Source organism: Ochotona princeps, chromosome X (genome assembly GCF_030435755.1).
Source record: "Ochotona princeps isolate mOchPri1 chromosome X, mOchPri1.hap1, whole genome shotgun sequence".
Lineage (NCBI taxonomy): Eukaryota > Metazoa > Chordata > Mammalia > Lagomorpha > Ochotonidae > Ochotona > Ochotona princeps.
Genome location: NC_080865.1, coordinates 107054563 through 107073502, shown reverse-complemented (window position 1 = coordinate 107073502; position 18940 = coordinate 107054563). Strand labels below are relative to the sequence as shown.

The following is an 18940-nucleotide window of genomic DNA, read 5'->3' as shown; positions in this document are numbered from 1 at the left end:
ACACCACATCAACAGAACAGAAAACAAATGCAGAAAAGGTATTTGGTGAAATTCAACATCCCTTCCTTATAAGAACTCTGCAAAAATTTAGGTGCGGAAGGAATGTGCCTCAACACAATAAAAGCCACACGTGTATGAGAATCTGCCAGCTAACACAATGGGAGGAAAGCTGAAGACTTTCTGAGATCAGGAACAAGACAAATATGCTCACTTTTACCACTTTTATTTATTATAGTACTGGAAGTACTAGACAGAGAAATCACTTAAAAGAAAGAAAGGACATCCCAAACAGAAATGAGGCCAAAATTTTGCCAATTGCAGACAACATGAACTTTTAGATAGAAGACCTTAAAGATTCTGCCAAAAAGCTATTAGAACTAACACATTGACAAAGTTGTGGGATTCAAAGTCAATGCACAATAATCAGCTGCATTGTTATACACCAATAGTGAATCATCCAAAAAATACTGAATTAATAATAAAAAATAAAAATAAATGCTGAATCATCAAAAAATTAAGAAACCAGTCTCATTTCTTTGTTGTCGTTGTCGTTGTTGTTGTTTTATTTTTAATTGAAAAGGCAGATATATAGAGAGAATGATCTTCAGTCCACTGGTGTATGCCCCAAGTGGCTAGGAGCTGGAGGGGAAGTGGAGCAGCTGGGACACAAACAGGCACCCATGTGGGATCCCAGGTGTGCAAGGCTAGGATTTAGCCAGTAGGCTACCATGCCAGGCTGAGCAGTCTCATTTCCAATAGATAGCTGGTGTTGTGGCATAGTAGATAAGACTTCCACCCACAACACTGGCATCCCATGTGTACAGAGTTTCGAATACCAGCTGCTCCATTTCTGATCCAGCTCACTGCTAATGTGCCTGGGAAAACAACAGAAAATGACCCAAGTGCTTGGGCCCCTGCACCCATGTGGGAGACCCAGAAGAGGCTCCTGACTTCTGACAGACCCAGTTTTGGCTATTGCAGCCATCTGGAGAGTAAACCAGAGGATAGAGGATCTTTCTCTGTTCCTTCCTCTATCTCTCCTCTGTAAATCTGCCTTTCAAATAAATAAGAGAAAAGGATACCTGGGAATAAGTTTAGTCAAAGAGACAAAGGATCTGTACAATGAAAACTATAAAACATAGATGAAATAAATGGAAGAAAACACAACAAAATGGAAAGATATCCTGTGAACATGGATTAGAACAAATATCACTAAAAAGTGATTTACAGATTCAATTCAATTCCTATCAAAATTTCCATGATATTTTTCATAGAACCAGAAAAATCACTATCAAAATTTGTGTGGAATCACAAGACTCCAGATAGTCAAAGAAAGCTTAAACAAGAGCAAAGCAGGAAGTATTATACTACCTGAATTTAAAATATATTGGAAAGCCATAATTGAAACATGATATTGGCATAGAAACAAATTTAATAGACCAATGGATCAGAGTAAAGACTGTACAAGCAAGCCAACATCTACAGCCAACTAATCTTTGACAAACATGCCAAGAAGATGCATTGAAAAAAAGGACAGTCTTTTAAATAAATGATGTTTGAAAAATTGGATATCCATATCACAGAAGAATGGAATTATACACTTATCTGTCACCATATAGAAAAAAATCAACTCCAAATGGACTAAAGACCTAAATGTAAGACACAAAGCTTTAAAACTACTGGAGAAAAATCTAGTAGAAAGACTCATGGACATTGGATCAGGATTTTTAGATCAGACCCCACAAGCACAGGAAACAAGAGCAAAGCCAGACAAATGATCTCATCAAACCGAAAAAAAAGAAAGAAAGAAAAAAACTGCACAGCGAAGGAAACAACAGAATGAAGAAAAAACCTGTGGAATGGGAGAGCTATATACCATACAAAGGATTAATATCCAGAATGTATAAGGAACTCAACCCAACCACAAAATCCAATACAAAAATTAGCGGTAGAATTAAACATACACTTCTTAAAGGAACTCACAAAGGGCTGACAGGTGCATTAAAAAATGCTCAACACTGGGACCAGTAATGCAGTATAATGGGTTACCCTGCCTCCTGCAACACCCGCATCCCATATGAGCACCAGTTCATGTTCTGAAAGCTTCACTTCCAATCCAGCACCCTGCTAATTCACATGGGAAAGCAGCAGAGGATGGCCAAGTGGTTGGATCACTGCTATCCTCATAGGAGACCTGAAAGAAGCTCCTGGCTCCTGGCTTTGGCCTGGTGGTCCAGCCCTAACCATTGAAACCAGCTATGGAGGGAACCAATGGATGTAAGATCTTTCTTCTCTCTGTCTTCCCTTGTCTCTCTGTAACTCTGCCTTTTAAATAAATAAATAAATACATCTTTTTTAAAACTGCAGCATCACTTCTTGGCCTTTTGGCTAAGATCAAGTGTAAAAAACTGCAGCATCAGGCCCGGCGGCGTGGCCTAGCAGCTAAAGTCCTTGCCTTGAACGCACCGGGATCCCATATGGGCGCCGGTTCTAATCCCAGCAGCTCCACTTCCCATCCAGCTCCCTGCTTGTGGCCTGGGAAAGCAGTGGAGGACGGCCCAATGCATTGGGACCCTGCACCCGCGCGGGAGACCTGGAAGAGGTTCCTGGTTCCCGGCTTCGGATCAGTACAGCACCAGCCCGTTGAGGCTCACTTGGGGAGTGAATCATCGGATGGAAGATCTTCTTCTCTGTCTCTCCTCCTCTCTCTGTATATCTGACTTTGTAATAAAAATAAATCTTTAAAAAAAAACCTGCAGCATCACTAATTATCAGGGAATAACAAATCAAGCCAACAATTATGTATCAGTTAAAATTGCTATTATTGAAACAGCAAAAAGCAGCAAATGTTGCTGAGGGTATGGAGAAAAAGGAATGCAACCCTGTGTATTGTTGTGGAAACCGATGTGGAGGCTCCTCGAAAGCTGAAAGTAGAGCTACCATATGATCCAGCAATCTGACTTCTGGGTATATGGCCAAGGGAAAGTAAATCACTCTGTCAAAGAAATACCTTCATTCCCATGTTTATTGCAGCACTATTCACAACAGCCAGCAGGCAGAAATCACCTAAGTGCTAATCACCAGCTCCCTGCTAACATGCCTAGGAAAGCAGTCGAGGATGACCTGGGTACTTGGTACCCAGCATCCATGTGGGGAACCTGAAAGAAACTCCTGGCTCCTGGATTCGGATCAGCTCAGCTCTGGTCATTGTGGCCACTTGGGCAGTGAGCCAACATATGGAAGATGTTTCTCACTCTCTCCATAAATCTAATCTGCATTTCAAATGAAAATTTTAAAAATTTTTAAATATGTATAAAGTAAGAGAAATAAAGAAGTAAACAAAATTCACTTGATCATGGTATATTGTTTTTAATAAGTTGTTAGTATAAATTGCTAATACTTTGTTGGAGGACTTGGGATTATTTTGGTTTGTGGTTTAATTAAATTATCTTCATATAATTTGGATGTTAGGGTAAAGGTGGCCTCATAGAATAAGTGCAAGTATTTCTTTGCCTTCTCGACATCTTCCAACTTAAAACTTGTTGTAAATTTTTTAAAGATTTATTTATTTTTAATTGGAAAGTTGGATATACAAAGAGGAGGAGAGACAGAGAGGAAGATCTTCCATCTGTTGATTCACTCCCCAAGTGGCTGCAACAACCAGAGCTGCACCGATCCCAAGCCAAGAGCCCAGAGCCTCTCCCGGGTCTTCCACGCAGGAGTAGGATCCCAAGGCTTTGGGCTGTCCTCGACTGCTTTCCCAGGCGACAAGCAGAGAGCTGGATGGGAAGCGGGGCCGCTGGGATTAGAACTGGAGCCCATATATGGGATCCCAGTGTGTGCAAGACGAGGGCTTTGGCCACTAGGCTACTGTGCTGGACCGACAAATTTTTACATTAAAATTTTGTCACTTTCTCCTGGCAATTTTAAACTCTGAAATGAGTCATCAATTCTTGGTCACAGCTCTCGGTGGTGCCCCACAATGTGATTGTCTCTTCATCCTATCCTCCTGCGTACCTCAAAGACTCTGCCATGTCTAAGCTCAGAGGAATCATGCAAAATGTGACACAATCATTTATTGACATTGTGGTGCAATGGGTTAAGCTACCAGTGGCATTCTGTATGGACACCAATTTGAATTCCATCTGCTCACTTCTGATCTAGCTTCTTGTTAATTCGTCTGAGAGGCAACATATGATGACCCAGGTACTTGGGGTCCCTGGATGGAGTTTCTGGCCCCTCATTTCAGTTTAATCTAGCTTCAGCTATGTGGTCATTTAAGGAGTGAGCCAGCAGATAGAGATCTCTCTCTCTCTCTCTCTCTCTCTCTCTCTCTCTCTCTGTCTGCCTCTCAAATACAATAAATGAATTCTTACAAAAAAAAAAAAACTTGTTGTATCTCTCCCGAATTCACAGAGAGAGCCAAAGCTGTTTGGTAATGTGTCCTGACTTCCCAGCTAGACTCAAAAGAACACTTTGCGTGGCCTAGCGGCTAAAGTCCTTGCCTTGAACGCACCGGGATCCCATATGGGCGCCGGTTCTAATCCCGGCAGCTCCACTTCCCATCCAGCTCCCTGCTTGTGGCCTGGGAAAGCAGTCGAGGACAGCCCAAAGCCTTGGGACCCTGCACCCGCATGGGAGACCTGGAAGAGGTTCCTGGTTCCTGGCACCAGATCAGCACGCACCGGCCGTTGTGGCTCACTTGGGGAGTGAATCATCGGACGGAAGATCTTCCTCTCTGTCTCTCCTCCTCTGTGTATATCTGACTGTAATAAAATAAATAAATCTTTAACAACAAAAAAAGAACACTTTGCATTCAGAAAGTATGTGTTATGCTTCCGTGACTCTCTGGAGCTGAACATGGGGCCCTGGCATCGAAGGGACTAAGGTGTAGTTGTGGTTGATGATGGCTTGCATTTCTCACCAGTCTGGCTTGTTTGTTGCAGTTGATGTAGAAGGCCAATCCTTAAGACACCGAGAAAAACGGCTTAGTTTAAACTTGGTAAGTTTGGTACCTGGATTCATCTAAGCTTCAGTTTTACCAAAACAAGCCTGACCTCTGTATTGCCTTGGGGTCCAAATCTATGAGAACTCTTTCTTTTTCAATCCCTGACAATTTGAACTTGTTTGGGGACTCCTGAACTTGGTGTTCTATAAGAACCTTGCCAGTTCTAGACACTTCTGTTAATTGGAAGTGCTTAAGACACCTCAATGGATTTAAAGAATTTGTACATATTCATAACCCTGTGTCCTCCAGCAATTTTCCTCACTGACAAATGGTTTCAAATCTGTGCTTACTCTCTTGTAGCCATGCAGGTTCTCCCTGACGTACCACACATCTTCAGCCCATGCTGAAGACAGCTATGTCCCCATGAGTCCTCAAGCCATTGTCAGCAGTCTTGGAACCCACTGCAACCAGGATGACTATATCCCAATGAGCTCAGGAAGCATCTCAACTCCACTACCAGAGCTACCTGCAAACTTGGAGCCTCCCCCAGTGAACAGAGATCTCAAGCCCCAGAGGAAATGTAAGGCATTGACTAGAGCAGCTGTAAAGTGTAATGGCAAGAAGCAAGGGATTGGGTTGGAACGGGAAGGGCTAGGGAACATTGCTACCCCAGATTCTCATCATAAAAGGATTCAGGAGACTTATAGGCAATGTGGCCCTCCAAATACAGAGGCTCAGGAATAAATAATAATGGATCCGAATGGAATCCACCTGACATCTGTTCATTTACACAACACTTGAATGAAATCACAATGCCAGTCTTCTGTAAGGCAGCCGGGCATGGCCTTGGACATCAATTGTTTAGTTTCAGATGTGATTACACTCACTGCTCCATGTGTGCCATTATCAGAGTTGTTTGAGGATGGGCTAGGACATCAATAATGAGCAGTCTGCATTAACTACAAGCAGCTTCTGTGATCTACTAATCAGACTGTGTGATTAGCAGAAGGCATTTGTTACAATAACTGTCATTTCTGACATTCCATATGATCCATTCTTTTTTTATTATTCCATTTTATGACACAGTTTCATAGGCTCTGGGATTTCTCCAACCCCTCCTCGTGCCCTCCCCCCATGTTGGATTCCTCCACATTGTTGCAGTAGTACAGTTCATATCCAGTCATGATTCCTTTATTGCGAGCATGAACCATGCATAGAGTCTAGCCTTTATTGTCCAGATAAGCTCAACAGTTTCCTTGGGAGACCATCCCTGGTCTGAAGGTAGAGCTGGCAGAATATCATCTCCTCCAATGAAAAGCCACAGCAAAACAATCTGATCCATTCTTACCTCTTTTTGTTTGTTGGAAAAACTAACAATTCAAATAGCCATGGCCCTGAATCCCCTGCTCATGCTTCCTTGCATTGGAGTCAAACTCCACTTGCACATTTACTCTGAGTGTGTGTGTGTGTGTGTGTGTGTGTGTGTGTGTGTGTGTGGTGCTGAGCCAGGTATTAGGTGAGATGTAAAGGTATGGGAGCAAGGATACTCCTTCAGCCAGTGAGGGAGGAAGATACATGTGTAAAAAAGAATAATGTGAATAAAAAGAATTATGAAGTCAGTACTAAATAGAAGAGCAGACTTATCTTATGAGGTACAGAAGAAATTACTGCTCATTCTGGTTAGAAATTATTTCACCAGAGCCTGTAAGTTTCAAGTGGATATTACTGTTTTGTTCAGTTCATTTTCTATTGCAGTGCTGCCCAACAAAACTTCCTTGCATGATGGAGATATGGCTGTTGAATACTTGAAATGTTGCTAGTGTAATTGAAGAATTGAATTTTAAGTTTCACTTAACTTGAATAAATTTACATAATTAGCTACATGTGACTAGTGATCAATCTTTGTTGAACAGTGGGATTTAGAAGAACCAGCTTTGGTAGAGAGACGTTTGATGGACTCAATATTGAAGATTCCATGGTTGATATAAAGGTGGACACTTAGGCCAAGTGGGCAGATGGTGAGATCAGAAGGCAGGCTGTACGTCGAACTGACATCAGAATGTTCTGTTGCCAGCACAGAACTCTTCCCCAGAGTCTGCATGACTCACACACCCTACCCAGGCAGCTGGACCTGGGTCCAAGGCTCCCGGTTCAGCTAGTCCAAGGCTCCTGGAAAATCAAATGAGCAGCAAGAAGGTTGCCTAAGCTCTGGTGACATGGAGGAGAATTAGCCTCTACCTATGTAGTTCCACAAAAGAAGGAGAAACTAAAGCATCCAGATGGGTCACTGAGGAGCAAGTGCTTCTGTAGCTAACAAGGCTACTGCAATGAATATGCCAGAAAAATGTCTGTCCTCTCATAGCATACTGTGGACCCAAATAACCATAGTCAAATATTCACAGGTTGGTAGAAGTTCTGTGAGAGATCCATACAGGAGCCCATGATGTGGGACCTGATGTTGTGTGGGGGTCCAAGAAGGCCTCAGCAAGGGAAATAGAGTTAAGATTGGCAAATGAGCAGCCGATCAGACAGGGCAGATTGGACAGTAAAATTCATTCATCATCGATGTCTCCTGATAATAAGTTTGAGATTTGATGTGTCAAGAAAGTAGAATGTCATAGGTTTATGGTCTTTAGATTCTGCCCTTGTACTGAAAGTTAATCATACTGGCTGTTGTGTGCTGTATTGTAGCACGACCACCTCCCTTGGATCTGCGAAACCTGACAACCATCCGAGAGCATGCATGTCTAAGCAGGACCCACACCGTGCCTTGGTAAGTCTGACTGCTTTAAAAGGGCCTCATCCAGCTCAGACACCTTTGCTGTTAGGTAGAGCTGTTTAAGAGATTAAATGCAGTTAAAGCCCACTTGACCTATAATAAGCCAAAGTAAGGAAGGAATATGACTGAAGTCCCCACTATATTTGGTGCATGAACTCAAGTGCTGTTGGGAATCCAGGATGTACTCTCTTTCTCTCTTTCACATCTACTTCTATCTTCACATCTGCCAATTCTATTTTCACATCTGCCAATTTCTCTGTCTTTGCAGGGCTCTTTGTTATAAAATCCTCAGTCCATTAAAGCTGTGTCACAGCTTCTGAATTAATTTATATGCTGCAACTATAGTGTCAACAGGTTTCTTTGGGTGAAGACAACTGTTATCCCAACAAACAGAGCTACTGGTACCAACGTAATTTCCAGAAGCCAACTTAGTGAACAAAATTTATCTGTACCGTCTCAGCTCATCTTTTTCAGAGTCCTAGGCTTGAATTTCTTTTGTTCTCTCAGAAGAATAACCACATTTTTTTTTGCTAAGTTATAGCATCTTAGTCTGCTTCTACATAGCTCATGAACTGTGTCACACAAAGGGTCTGGGAAAGCAGCCCTTGCGAATGGGAGACCATTTGCTGCAGAGTGGGACAGAGCTGCTGGGCAGGCTCTAATTCTTTAGGAATTGCTTTGGCCGGAAGAAAATTGTGCCTGGAAGGGGAGGGCTGAAACCCCATGAGGACCATGTCAGTTCCTGGCTGGTTCTCAGAGCAGCTGTAAGACATTGCATTGACCTCGTCTGTGTCTTTGTTTTTAGCAATCGAACCAGTTTTCTGTCTCCAGAAAGAAATGGCATTAATTCTGTGAGATTTTTTGCCAATCCTGTTTCCAGAGAAGATGAAGAAAGCTACATCCAAATGGTAATTCTGTATTTTTCATACTGTTCTTATTCTTCATGCCCATCTATATTCATGTGTATTCATTACAAAGAAAATAGATCCTTCAGGAAGCCCCATGAACTCTTTAAAATAGCACTTGATTGTAAACCAGACTACAAGCCTTTCTAGGCTGAGAGCAAATCCATTTGAAGATGCTTTTCCTTCCTACAGCTCGTTACACCACTTGCAAACCATAACATTTCTTTTGTTGTTGTTAATCTAAGCTATTTTTTATTTTTACTTTTTGTTCACTTTTTTCTTACATAAAATTTATTTTTTGATAATTTTTACATATTTGGTTAGGGTGCAAAGGGTCAAGGACTAGAGGAAAGTGGGTGAGACCATTGTTTTCACATTCTTTTCTTTCCTTCCTGTATCTGGGGGGAAGGGAGAGATAAGGTGAGAAGCCACACCCAACCTCCTAACCATCTCAAAGTCCCCAATATGGGGCATGCTCTGAGGGTCCTGCTCAAGTGGTTTTGAAAGTTCAACAGTTCTGTATTGTTGCCATTCTTTCCATTCCAATCACGATGAAATCTTTCCATTCTCCACTGGCTGACATAGTCTGCCTTAGTGTCTCCATTTGCTCAGGTGTTCACTGCCAACACTTGCCTGGGGGATTTGATTGATTTGTTCTGTCCTCCATCTTCTGTTATGGTACCACATGTCCTCTGTGGACTCCAGTGTACTGCCATATCCTCCATGTGCACCTGGATATATCTATCCTATGATTAACTACTGTCTGAATCCTGAGATCTTCTATTTTCGTTCCTTCTGTTTTCTTTATCATGAATACCAGTGAGAGTTTGGGGCTTTTGAAGATGAAAAGGGATTTTTTAACACTTGGAAACTACTGGGCATGTTAGCCAGAACTATGCCCATTCTGTAATTTAGGAATACAGGGAGCTCTGGATTCAGAACCCTAACCAAGAAAAGACAGAAGACAGAAAAAGTCAATCAATCACCTCAGCTATATGTTGGCAATGAAAATACTGGGCAAACGGAGACTCTATGATGGACTATGTCAATCAGTGGATTCTCCAACGACCCCATCGTGCTTGGAGTGGTGAGAGTGGCAGCAATTCAGAACTGTTGAACTATCAAAACCACTTGAGCAAGACACTCAGAGCATGCCCCACATTTAGGACCTGGGGTGGGTGGGAGACTGGGTGGGGTGTCTCCCTTAACATCCCCTTTTACATCAGATATATTAAGGAAACAATACGGAACTAATTGTCTTGTCCATCTTCCTGTAGTGCTTGAACCTTTTTACCCTAATTATGTCAAGATTGTCAAAATAAATAAATAAATAAATAAATAAATAAATAAATAAAACTGGACCCGAAATACAAAAAAAAAAAATATAGGGAGCTCTAGAGAAAGCTTTTGTTTGAACTATGACATTTTGAAACAAGAGCTTAGAAGGACAATATCCAAGGCACCGTAACAGCATCATCTTGAGAAGTCAATCCTACTCTCTTAAATATCAGGATAAAAGATAAACTAAAAAGTAAAAAAGTAAAAGCAAATTAAAAAGAGTAAAGTAAAAAAATAATTAAATGCTTTATTTTGCCTTTTTATTTGATTAAAATGTGTTACAAATGCATCTAACCATATGCAGATGGAAAATGACTCATATACCAATCTGCTATGGTCTTCCCAATATTTCTCACATTTAGTAATGGCCCTTGGGAAGCTTCTAGAACAAAACAGTTGTATAAAGGATGTTGAACAGCTGTGCTCTGTCTCCAGAGACCAGAAAAGGGAAGTGAATCTAAGACCTAAAGGAAGTAAGTGCGGAGTCATTCCAGACACTGGTAGTTTATTTCTGATCTTTGGGGTTGTAAGAAAAAATAGCATTTTATTAGCAGTGCAGCTGAGGATTCACTGATTGTCTAACTTTGCAGTCAGTGTACATTTCTTTGCGATACAACACAGCCTGTGAAGAGCCCTGAACACTAGCTGAAGGTAGCTGTGAGAGCACTACTGTATCAAAATGTTTCAAGGCTATTGTAACTCAAGCAACTGTGTGTGTTTACCTTCACTTTTGCCACACAATAGCCGTATGTTATAGCAAGATTTAATGTGATTTGGTTTTCATTTTGCAATCATATGTGATAATTTCTTATTGAGTACAAGTTATAATCTGGATATAAAAATTGTGGCCAGGGGATGAAATATAAGTTTTGTAATATTGCGTTCTTTAAACACTTGTTAAATTATAGAAAACATATAAGATTTTAATTTATGTAATTTCTTTCCTCTTTTTTTAACTCTTTAATTTGAACAATTTCCTAAGGCTTTTTTAGTAGAACTTTAAACTGTTAAATCTCAAAAAAAAAATATTTTAAGTTAGGGCATTATGAGAAGTTTGTGGAAAGCTGAGTTAAAACGTGTTTATATTGTTGCAAAAAATTTTTTAAATCCATGCATAGTTGTTTCATAATAGAGATTCTGCACAGTTTTTAGTGCCCATTTATACTTTTAAGCTTTAAAATCGTTCAGTGAAGCCAACCTGCTCTCTGTTTCCAATTCTGAAGTTTGAACACCCATCTAGATCATCCTAAAACACTCCCTCATGTTCTCTCTCTCTTTATGGCCACACCCTTCCTGCAGTCATGTTAATATAATCACACAGTGCTCTTCGAAACCTCTAATTTCACTCAAAGGATCTTCTCTAAGATTCATCCAAATTGTTACATGTGGCAGTAGTTTTCCTGTTTTATTGCTGAGTAGTATTTAAATGTACATGTTTCTTCATTCACTCATTTGGACTGTTTCACATTTTCAGGCAGTTAGAATGATTGTAAATATTCTTGTATAGCTTTCAAAAAATATTTTTCCCTGCAGCAAAATATACATAACACGAAATTTATAACTTTAACAATTTAAGTGTATAGTTCAGTGCCATTAAATGTGTCCACAATCTAGTATAACCATTAGCAACATTCATTTGCAGAACCATTTCATCATTTAAAACAGAAAGTTTCCCCCCATGAATAGTCTTGAAATGCTTGTCAAAAATCAGTTTATCATGTATGCAAGTGATTATTTCTAGATTCTATTCTATTTCATTTATTATACATCTGTCCTTATACCAGTACTATATTGTATTGAGTATCAAAGCTTTGTAGTAACTTTTCAAGCTTTGAAATCAGGAATTGTAACCCCCCCACCTTATTATTATTTTTTATCAGTAGGGTCCGTTAACATTTCATGTGAATTTTAGGGTATGTTTTCTTATTTTTGTCCCCAAAGTCCTATTAGGAACTAGAGTGCTAATACTTTGAATCGGAAGATTATTTTGAGTAATATTGTTATCTTTACAGACACCTATACATTCATTTATGGATATGTCAGTATCTCTCCTGCACTTTCTTTTAGCCAGTTTTTGTAGGTTTTAGTTTACAGATCTTTGTGTCCTTGGTTAGTTTGAGGTTTTATTCCTTGTAACTTGAATTATTTTCTTAGTTTCCCCTTGGGATTGTCCATTGCTGATGCGTAGAAATGAAACTAATTTAGGGTATTGATATGATATCTTGAAACTTTGTTGGGTTTATTTTTTTTTCATTTATCATTAGTTTGTTGTGTAGCATCTTTAGGATTTACTATGTTAACAGTTACTCTTGATAGTGTCCTTTTTGTGAAACTACACTGATTTTTTGGTTTGTTAGCTTTTAAGATTTCACTATCTGAAAGGCATAGTGAGAGAGAGAGAGAAAGAAAGATATGCTGAATCTGCCAGTTCACTCTTGAAATAGCCGGCACAAGAGCTGGGGCTCAGCCAGGCCAGAGTCAGGGGCTTCTTCTGCATATCCCACTGGGGTGCAGGGATCCTAGGACTTAAGCCATTCTCTACTGTGTTCCCAGGTCACTGGCAGGGAATTAGATTGAAAGGGGAGCACTGGGAAATGAGCTGTTGCCCATCTGGGCTCTGAGCTTAACCAGATGTGCTACAGTACCCTTCATTATTCACATTATTCAAGTTTTTTTCTTTAATTTTGATGAAATCAAGTTTATAATTTTTCGTGTTCTTGCTTTTGGCATCATATTCACAAGGCCCAGCAAATAAATATTATTTCAGTTTTTTATTTTGACTTTCAATGTTGTTTATTTCCTTTTCTTGCCTAATTACTTTGACTAGAATGTCCAGTACTTTGCTGAACAATATTTGCAAAGTAGACATCCCTATCTTTTTCCTAATCTTACAAGTCTTCTACAGGATTTTGTGAAAATAGAATCTTGAATTTCTTCAGAGGATTTGTTATCAACATGGAATGATTTTGCTCCTGAATGGGTATTTGGCAGTTTAGAGATGTTTTTCATTGCCATAACCTGAGGTAGAGGGGGTTGTACATAAGACAACTCACGTGACAAGGATAAATTTGCTGAAGTGGGATTTTTGGTTTGTCAACCACATGTTTAACTCCATGAGACGCTTTATAGACTATCTTTATAAGTAATTTAATAAGATACTGCCAAATTGTTTTCCATGGTGGCTGGACCATCTTGCAATCCAGCAATTTTTTTTAAGATTTATTATTATTGGAAAGCTGGATATACAATGAGGAGGAGAGACAGAGAGGAAGATTTTCCACCCGATAATTCACTCCCCAAGTGAGCCACAACAGCCGGTGCTGCACCGATCCAGTGCCAGGAACCAGGAACCTCTTCCGGGTCTCCAACGTGGCTGCAGGGTCCCAAGGTTTTGGGCCATCCTCGACTGCTTTCCCAGGCCACAAGCAGGGAGCTAGATGGGAAGTGGAGCTGCCGGGATTAGAACCAGTGCCCATATGGGATCCCGGGGCGTTCAAGGCGAGGACTTTAGCTGCTAGGCCACGTCGCTGGGCCCACAATCCAGCAATGTATTAGCATTCCAGTCGCTCCACTTCCTTGGCAACATTCTTAATATCACCAAGCTTTTTTTAAATTTGAACATCTGAATTCTAATAGATGCACAGTGATATCATCTGTGCTTTAAATAATGTTTCTTAAATGAAAATGATGTTGTACATATATTCATCTGCTTCTTTGTTACCTATTCAATCTTTTCCCCAATATTTAGTTGAGTTTTTATGTTGACTTTTGCATAAATTTTTTAAGTAATAATAAATTTATTTTATTTTTGATGGTATGTACATAGTTGAGAGGGATGCATGCCCATGTGGACCATCAGTTAGGGTGGGGAAGGTCAAGCAATGGGGCAATGTGGATGAAACAACTGCCTCCAATCTCCTTTTTTCTTCCCATATCAGGAAAAGCGGGGAGAAAAGGGAAGAGGGCCACGCCCCAGCAGCCCTACTGGATCAGTACCTGGGGATGCGGCACGACCACCCAATGTCATCCCAGGGTCCCCGATGTGGATCATGCTCCGAGGATACTGCTTAAGTGGCTTTGATAGTTCTGAGATGCTGTTGCTTTCGTTGCTCCAAATTTGAGGAAATCCTTCCAAGGTCCATTGGCTGACAGAGTCCACCTTAGAGTGTGCACAAAGCTTGACTGGGAGGGCTGTCCAATCTTGTCTGCCCTCCATGCTACTAGACGTCCTCTGCAGGCATCAATGAGCTGGCCGTCATGCATCCCATGTGCATGGGCATGCTGTCTGCTGCACAGATTCAACAACTAAGGGGGCCCAGTTCTGCCACATGCACTCCATGGTCAGACCTCATATCCTGTGATTTTCCCTGTGGTTGGAGTTCTAAATCCAAGCAGTTCAGTTGGGGTTTGGACATGTCCCCAAAGAAACCTTGCCAGGCCTGACTCCTGTGTGTGCCAGCCAGTGTGGGGACTGGCTCAGCCCACTGCCTACATCAGTTTACACACACGCTGGTGGTTGCAGTCGCCTGTTCAGTTCTGTCCCCAGCCCATGTCATATACAAACCAACGGATGCTGTGGCCCAGGCCAGCCCAGCCCTCCACACTCTCGACCCTCACATATATTAGCAAGAACAGCAGCCTAGTCAGAGTAATCTCCCCAAACCCCCACTGGGCCCACCCCCAACCATGGTTCCAGCCCATATTCTTGTGTGGTTCAGCAAATGCCTATATCTAGCCATCCTGTGTAAGCCCACCATGCCTCCTGCAAGAACTAGCATGTGCTGGAACCCAGCACAGTCTGGCATACCCCAGATCCAGTCCACATCCATGACAAGGGATGCTGAAGCCATGCCCAGCCCAAATAGCCACCCTCATTTCAGCTCTCGTGCTCGCTAGTGAAAACTGCCACCTAGCTGGGTGTCCCCTTAGCTCCCTGACCCATCCTTCCTCCAACCACAGATCTTGCATTTGTCCATAATTGCTCTGACCCAGTCTGGCATAGCCCATCCCCATCTTGGTCTTTGCCATCAGATGCTACAGCCTGGCCTGACCTGACCTGACCTGTCACCAGTTCCAAATTTCATTGGTGGCTACGGCAGCCTAGCCATGCATAGTATGTCCCCATCTCTGCCCAGTCTGTCCCTATCCCTGCTTTCATACAAACCAGTAGGTGTGATAGCCTAGCCTAGCCCAGCATGACTCTCACCCCATCCTGGCTCCTGCACATGGTAGTGTGCTTGGGTATGTCCTGGCTCTTCCTGGTCTGCTCCCCCGGAGTCAATCCACACATCTGCCCACAAGTGAAGCAGCCCTGCCCAGCCTAACACCCAACTGTTCACATGCCCACCAGCAGGAGCTATAGCCTACCAGAGGAGTTCCCCAAATTATCCCACCAGGCCCACTGCCAGACACAAATCTCACATGTGGCAATGGGTGTTAGGCCCTGAACCAGCACAGTCTGTCCCCAATTCTCAGCCTTTGTTTGTGCAAGCACATATTGTGGCCCAGCTTGTTCCTACTCAATTTTTGGGTGTGCCTGCAGGTGCTATAGCCTGGACCAGTCCAGCCTGTTCCCAACCCCAGTGCTCAAAAGTGCTGGTGAATTCCATGGTCATGCTAGCTCAACCCATCACTACTTCCAGCCCTCAAACAAACCAGCTGATATGGCAGCCTCATAGGGGTGAATCCACAAATCTCCCACAGAATCTGCTCCCAGACCCAGTTCTCTTGTGAGCTGGTCAGTGTCATATCGCGACCTAATATGGTCCACCCCCTCCTTTAACACTCACTGCCTTGCTGCATGCATTTGGCTTCAAAAGACTTGGGATTGTGGACTGCAGTCAAAGCTGCCACCTGTGACACTGGTGTCCCACATGAGCAACAGTTTAAATCCTTGCTGCTCCACTTCCAATCCAGCTCCCTGCTAATGTTCCTGGGAAAGCAGGATAGAATGGTCCAAGTGTTTGGATCACTGTACCCACGTGGGAGACCCAGAAATGACTCCTTGCTCCTGACTTTGGACTGGCCCAGCTCCAGCTTTTGTGGCCATTGGGAGAGTGAACCAGCAGATTGGAAGCTTGCTCACTTGCTCACTCTATCCCTTTCTTCATAACTCTACATTTCAAATAAATAAAAAAAATTTTTAAATGTTTTTAGGATTCTCTTCTGCTATTATAGTTTTCAGCTTTACATTTACTTCTATAATTCTTTGACTTAAAATTAGTTCCTTTCATATAGATGCCCAAAGGTTCTAGTACTTTTGTTGACAGTATAATCCTTTCTTCATTGATTTGCTTTTGCACCTTTGTAAAATCAGTTAAGCAAGTTTCTGTGAATTTCTAATCGGTTGTACCGTCTATCCCAGACCCTATACCACATAGTCTTGATTCTTGTAGCTTTTTTTTTTAATGATAGTGGCAGTAGTGGTAGTGATAATGATGATGTATTTTTTTTAAGATTTATTTTATTTTTATTAGAATGTCAGATTTACAGAGAGGAGAGACAGAGAGAATGATCTTCCATCCATTGATTCACTCCCCAAATGGCTGCACTGGCCGGAGCTGCACCAGTCCAAAGTCAGGAACCTCTTCCAGGTCTCCCATGTGGGTACAGGGTCCCCAGGCTTTGGGCCATCCTCCACTGCTTTCCTAAGCCACAAGCAGGGAGCTGGATGGGAAACAGGGTTACCTGGATTAGAACCAGCACCCATATGGGATCCTGGTGTGTGCAAGGTGAGGACTTAAAGCCACTAGGCTACCACACTGGGCCCGATTCTTGTAGCTTTATACTAAATTTAAAATCAGAAAATATATCTTATAAAACTTCATTTTTGTTTTTGAGAATGATTTTTCTTATTGTAATTCCTTTACTTTTCCATGTGGGTAAAGGAAAGCTGATTCTAAGTGGGATTCTGGGGTTTGGAAATGTTTATGTGGGCTTCGTGAGGAGCCTAAAAGACAAGAAGTGGATACTGTTACTGGGTACCAACCAAGAACACCAAGCAAGATCATTCTGCAGCAATTCCCAAATCTGACAAGCACTGCCCATGTATGCATGAGCTTTTTGGTGATATGAGTGGGAGCCATTAAGCCCATTATTCAGCTCAATAAGTGTGTCCTGACATTGTAGGCGAAGTTCAGCATCCTATTTTCAATATATATACAACAGTTTCTTTGGGAGTTCATCTTAGAATTGCAAACAGATCCACAGAGCATTGTATCTTCACATCTGTATGTGATAGTCTCTACTACAGTAACTATGAAAAAAAAACATTTCTTGAAGCAAATGATGTAATTGTGTGACCTATGAGTGAGTGAAGAAAATAATAAGTAAAAAAAAAACCTTTTTCATTGAATGAAAATACAAAAATATCAACCCACCTGATATGTAGGGAAAATAGAATTGAAAGGGCTATTGATTTTGTATTTTGCATGAAGGCTGCCTTAAATCAGAGACAACATATGGTGTTTGTCCTTTTGGGATTGACTTGTTTCACTGAGCATCATGGTCTCTAGTTGGGACCACTCTGTTGCAAATATTAGAATTTCCACTCTGTTGCAAATATTAGAATTTCATTCTTTTTAATGGCTTCATAGTATTCCACAGAGCAGATTTACCGCAGTTTCTTTATCCACTCCTCATTTGACGGGCATCTGGGTTGTTTCCATGTCTTCACTTCATTGTAGACTGTGCTGCTGTAAATTTACAATTACAGGTCACTTTCTCATATGCAGATTTCAGTTCCTTTGGATATATTTCCAGAAGCAGGATAGCTGGATCATATGGTAGATCAATTTTCAGTTCTCTTAGCACTCTTCATACTGACTTCATTAGTGGTTGTATTAGCCTACACTCCCACCAACAGTGAAGAAGGCTACGTTTCTCCCTGCATCCACACCAGCAGGTGTTGTTAGTAGAGTTCTGACTGTAGGCCAGTCTCACTGGAGTTAGGTGGAACCTCAATGTGTTTTTTATTTGTAATTCCCTGATAGCTTGGGAGCATGAACTCTTGTTCATATGTCTATTAGCCATTTGAATTCATTCCTTTGAAAAAAAAATGTTCATTTCCTTCACCCATTTCTTCACAGGGTTGTTTGTTTTGTTGTCGAGTTTCTGAAGAGCTCTTTGTAAATCCTGTATATTAGTCCCCTGTTGGTTGTGTAGTGTGCAAAGATTTTTCTTCCAGTCTGTTGGTTGCTTTTTGACTTTGTTAATTGTTTCCTTTGCTTAGTTTGATGTAGTCCCATTTGTTCATTTTGGCTTTGACTGCCTGTGCTTTTGGTGACTTTTCTAAGAAGTCTTTCCCTGTTTCTATATCTTGGAGAGTGCTTCCTATGTTTCCTTCTAATATTTTGATGATTTGGGGTGCAGATTTAGGTCCTTGATACATTTAGAGCTGATTTTTGTTTAAGGTGACAGGTGCAGGTCTTGCTTCTTAATTCTGCAGGCTGCTATCCAATTGTCCCAGCAGCATTTGTTGAAGAGACCAGACTTTTCCTCTGGATTATTTTCAGTTCTCTTGTTGAAGATTAATTGGCTGTACATGTGTGGGCTCCATCCTGGTGTTTCTATTCTGTTCCATTGACCTTCGCTGTTTCTGTAGCAGTACCAGACTGTTTTGATGACCACTGCTCTGTAGGATGTCTTGAGGTCTGGAATTGTGATTCCTCCAGCTTGATTTTTATTCTTCAGGATAGCTTTGGCTATTCATGGCCTCTTGTGTTTCTAGATGAAGTTTTATGTCATCTTTTCTACTTCTGAGAAGAATATTGTGGGGATTTTGATTGGGATCGTGTTGTATCTACATATTACTTTTGGTAATATGACTATTTTGATGGTGTTGATTCTGCCAATCCAGAAGCATGCTAAGTGACTCTGTCTTTAATGTCTTCTTCTATTTCTTCTTTTTAAAAATATTTTATAATTTTCATGATGTGGTCTTCCACATCTTTGGTTAGGTCACTTCCAGTG

At 41.4% G+C, this 18940-nt stretch overlaps 1 protein-coding gene across 2 annotated transcripts in view; it reads left to right on the top strand.

Moving 5' to 3' along the window:
* GAB3 (GRB2 associated binding protein 3) overlaps positions 1–18940 on the top strand; it is an 80867-nt gene that overhangs the window by 52686 nt on the left and 9241 nt on the right. For both annotated transcript variants that reach the window (XM_058658504.1, XM_058658503.1), the window contains exons 5-8: positions 4947–5002; positions 5309–5528; positions 7640–7721; positions 8533–8635. In XM_058658504.1, the coding sequence (XP_058514487.1) occupies positions 4947–5002; positions 5309–5528; positions 7640–7721; positions 8533–8635 (461 nt within the window). The remainder of the gene's footprint in view (positions 1–4946; positions 5003–5308; positions 5529–7639; positions 7722–8532; positions 8636–18940) is intronic.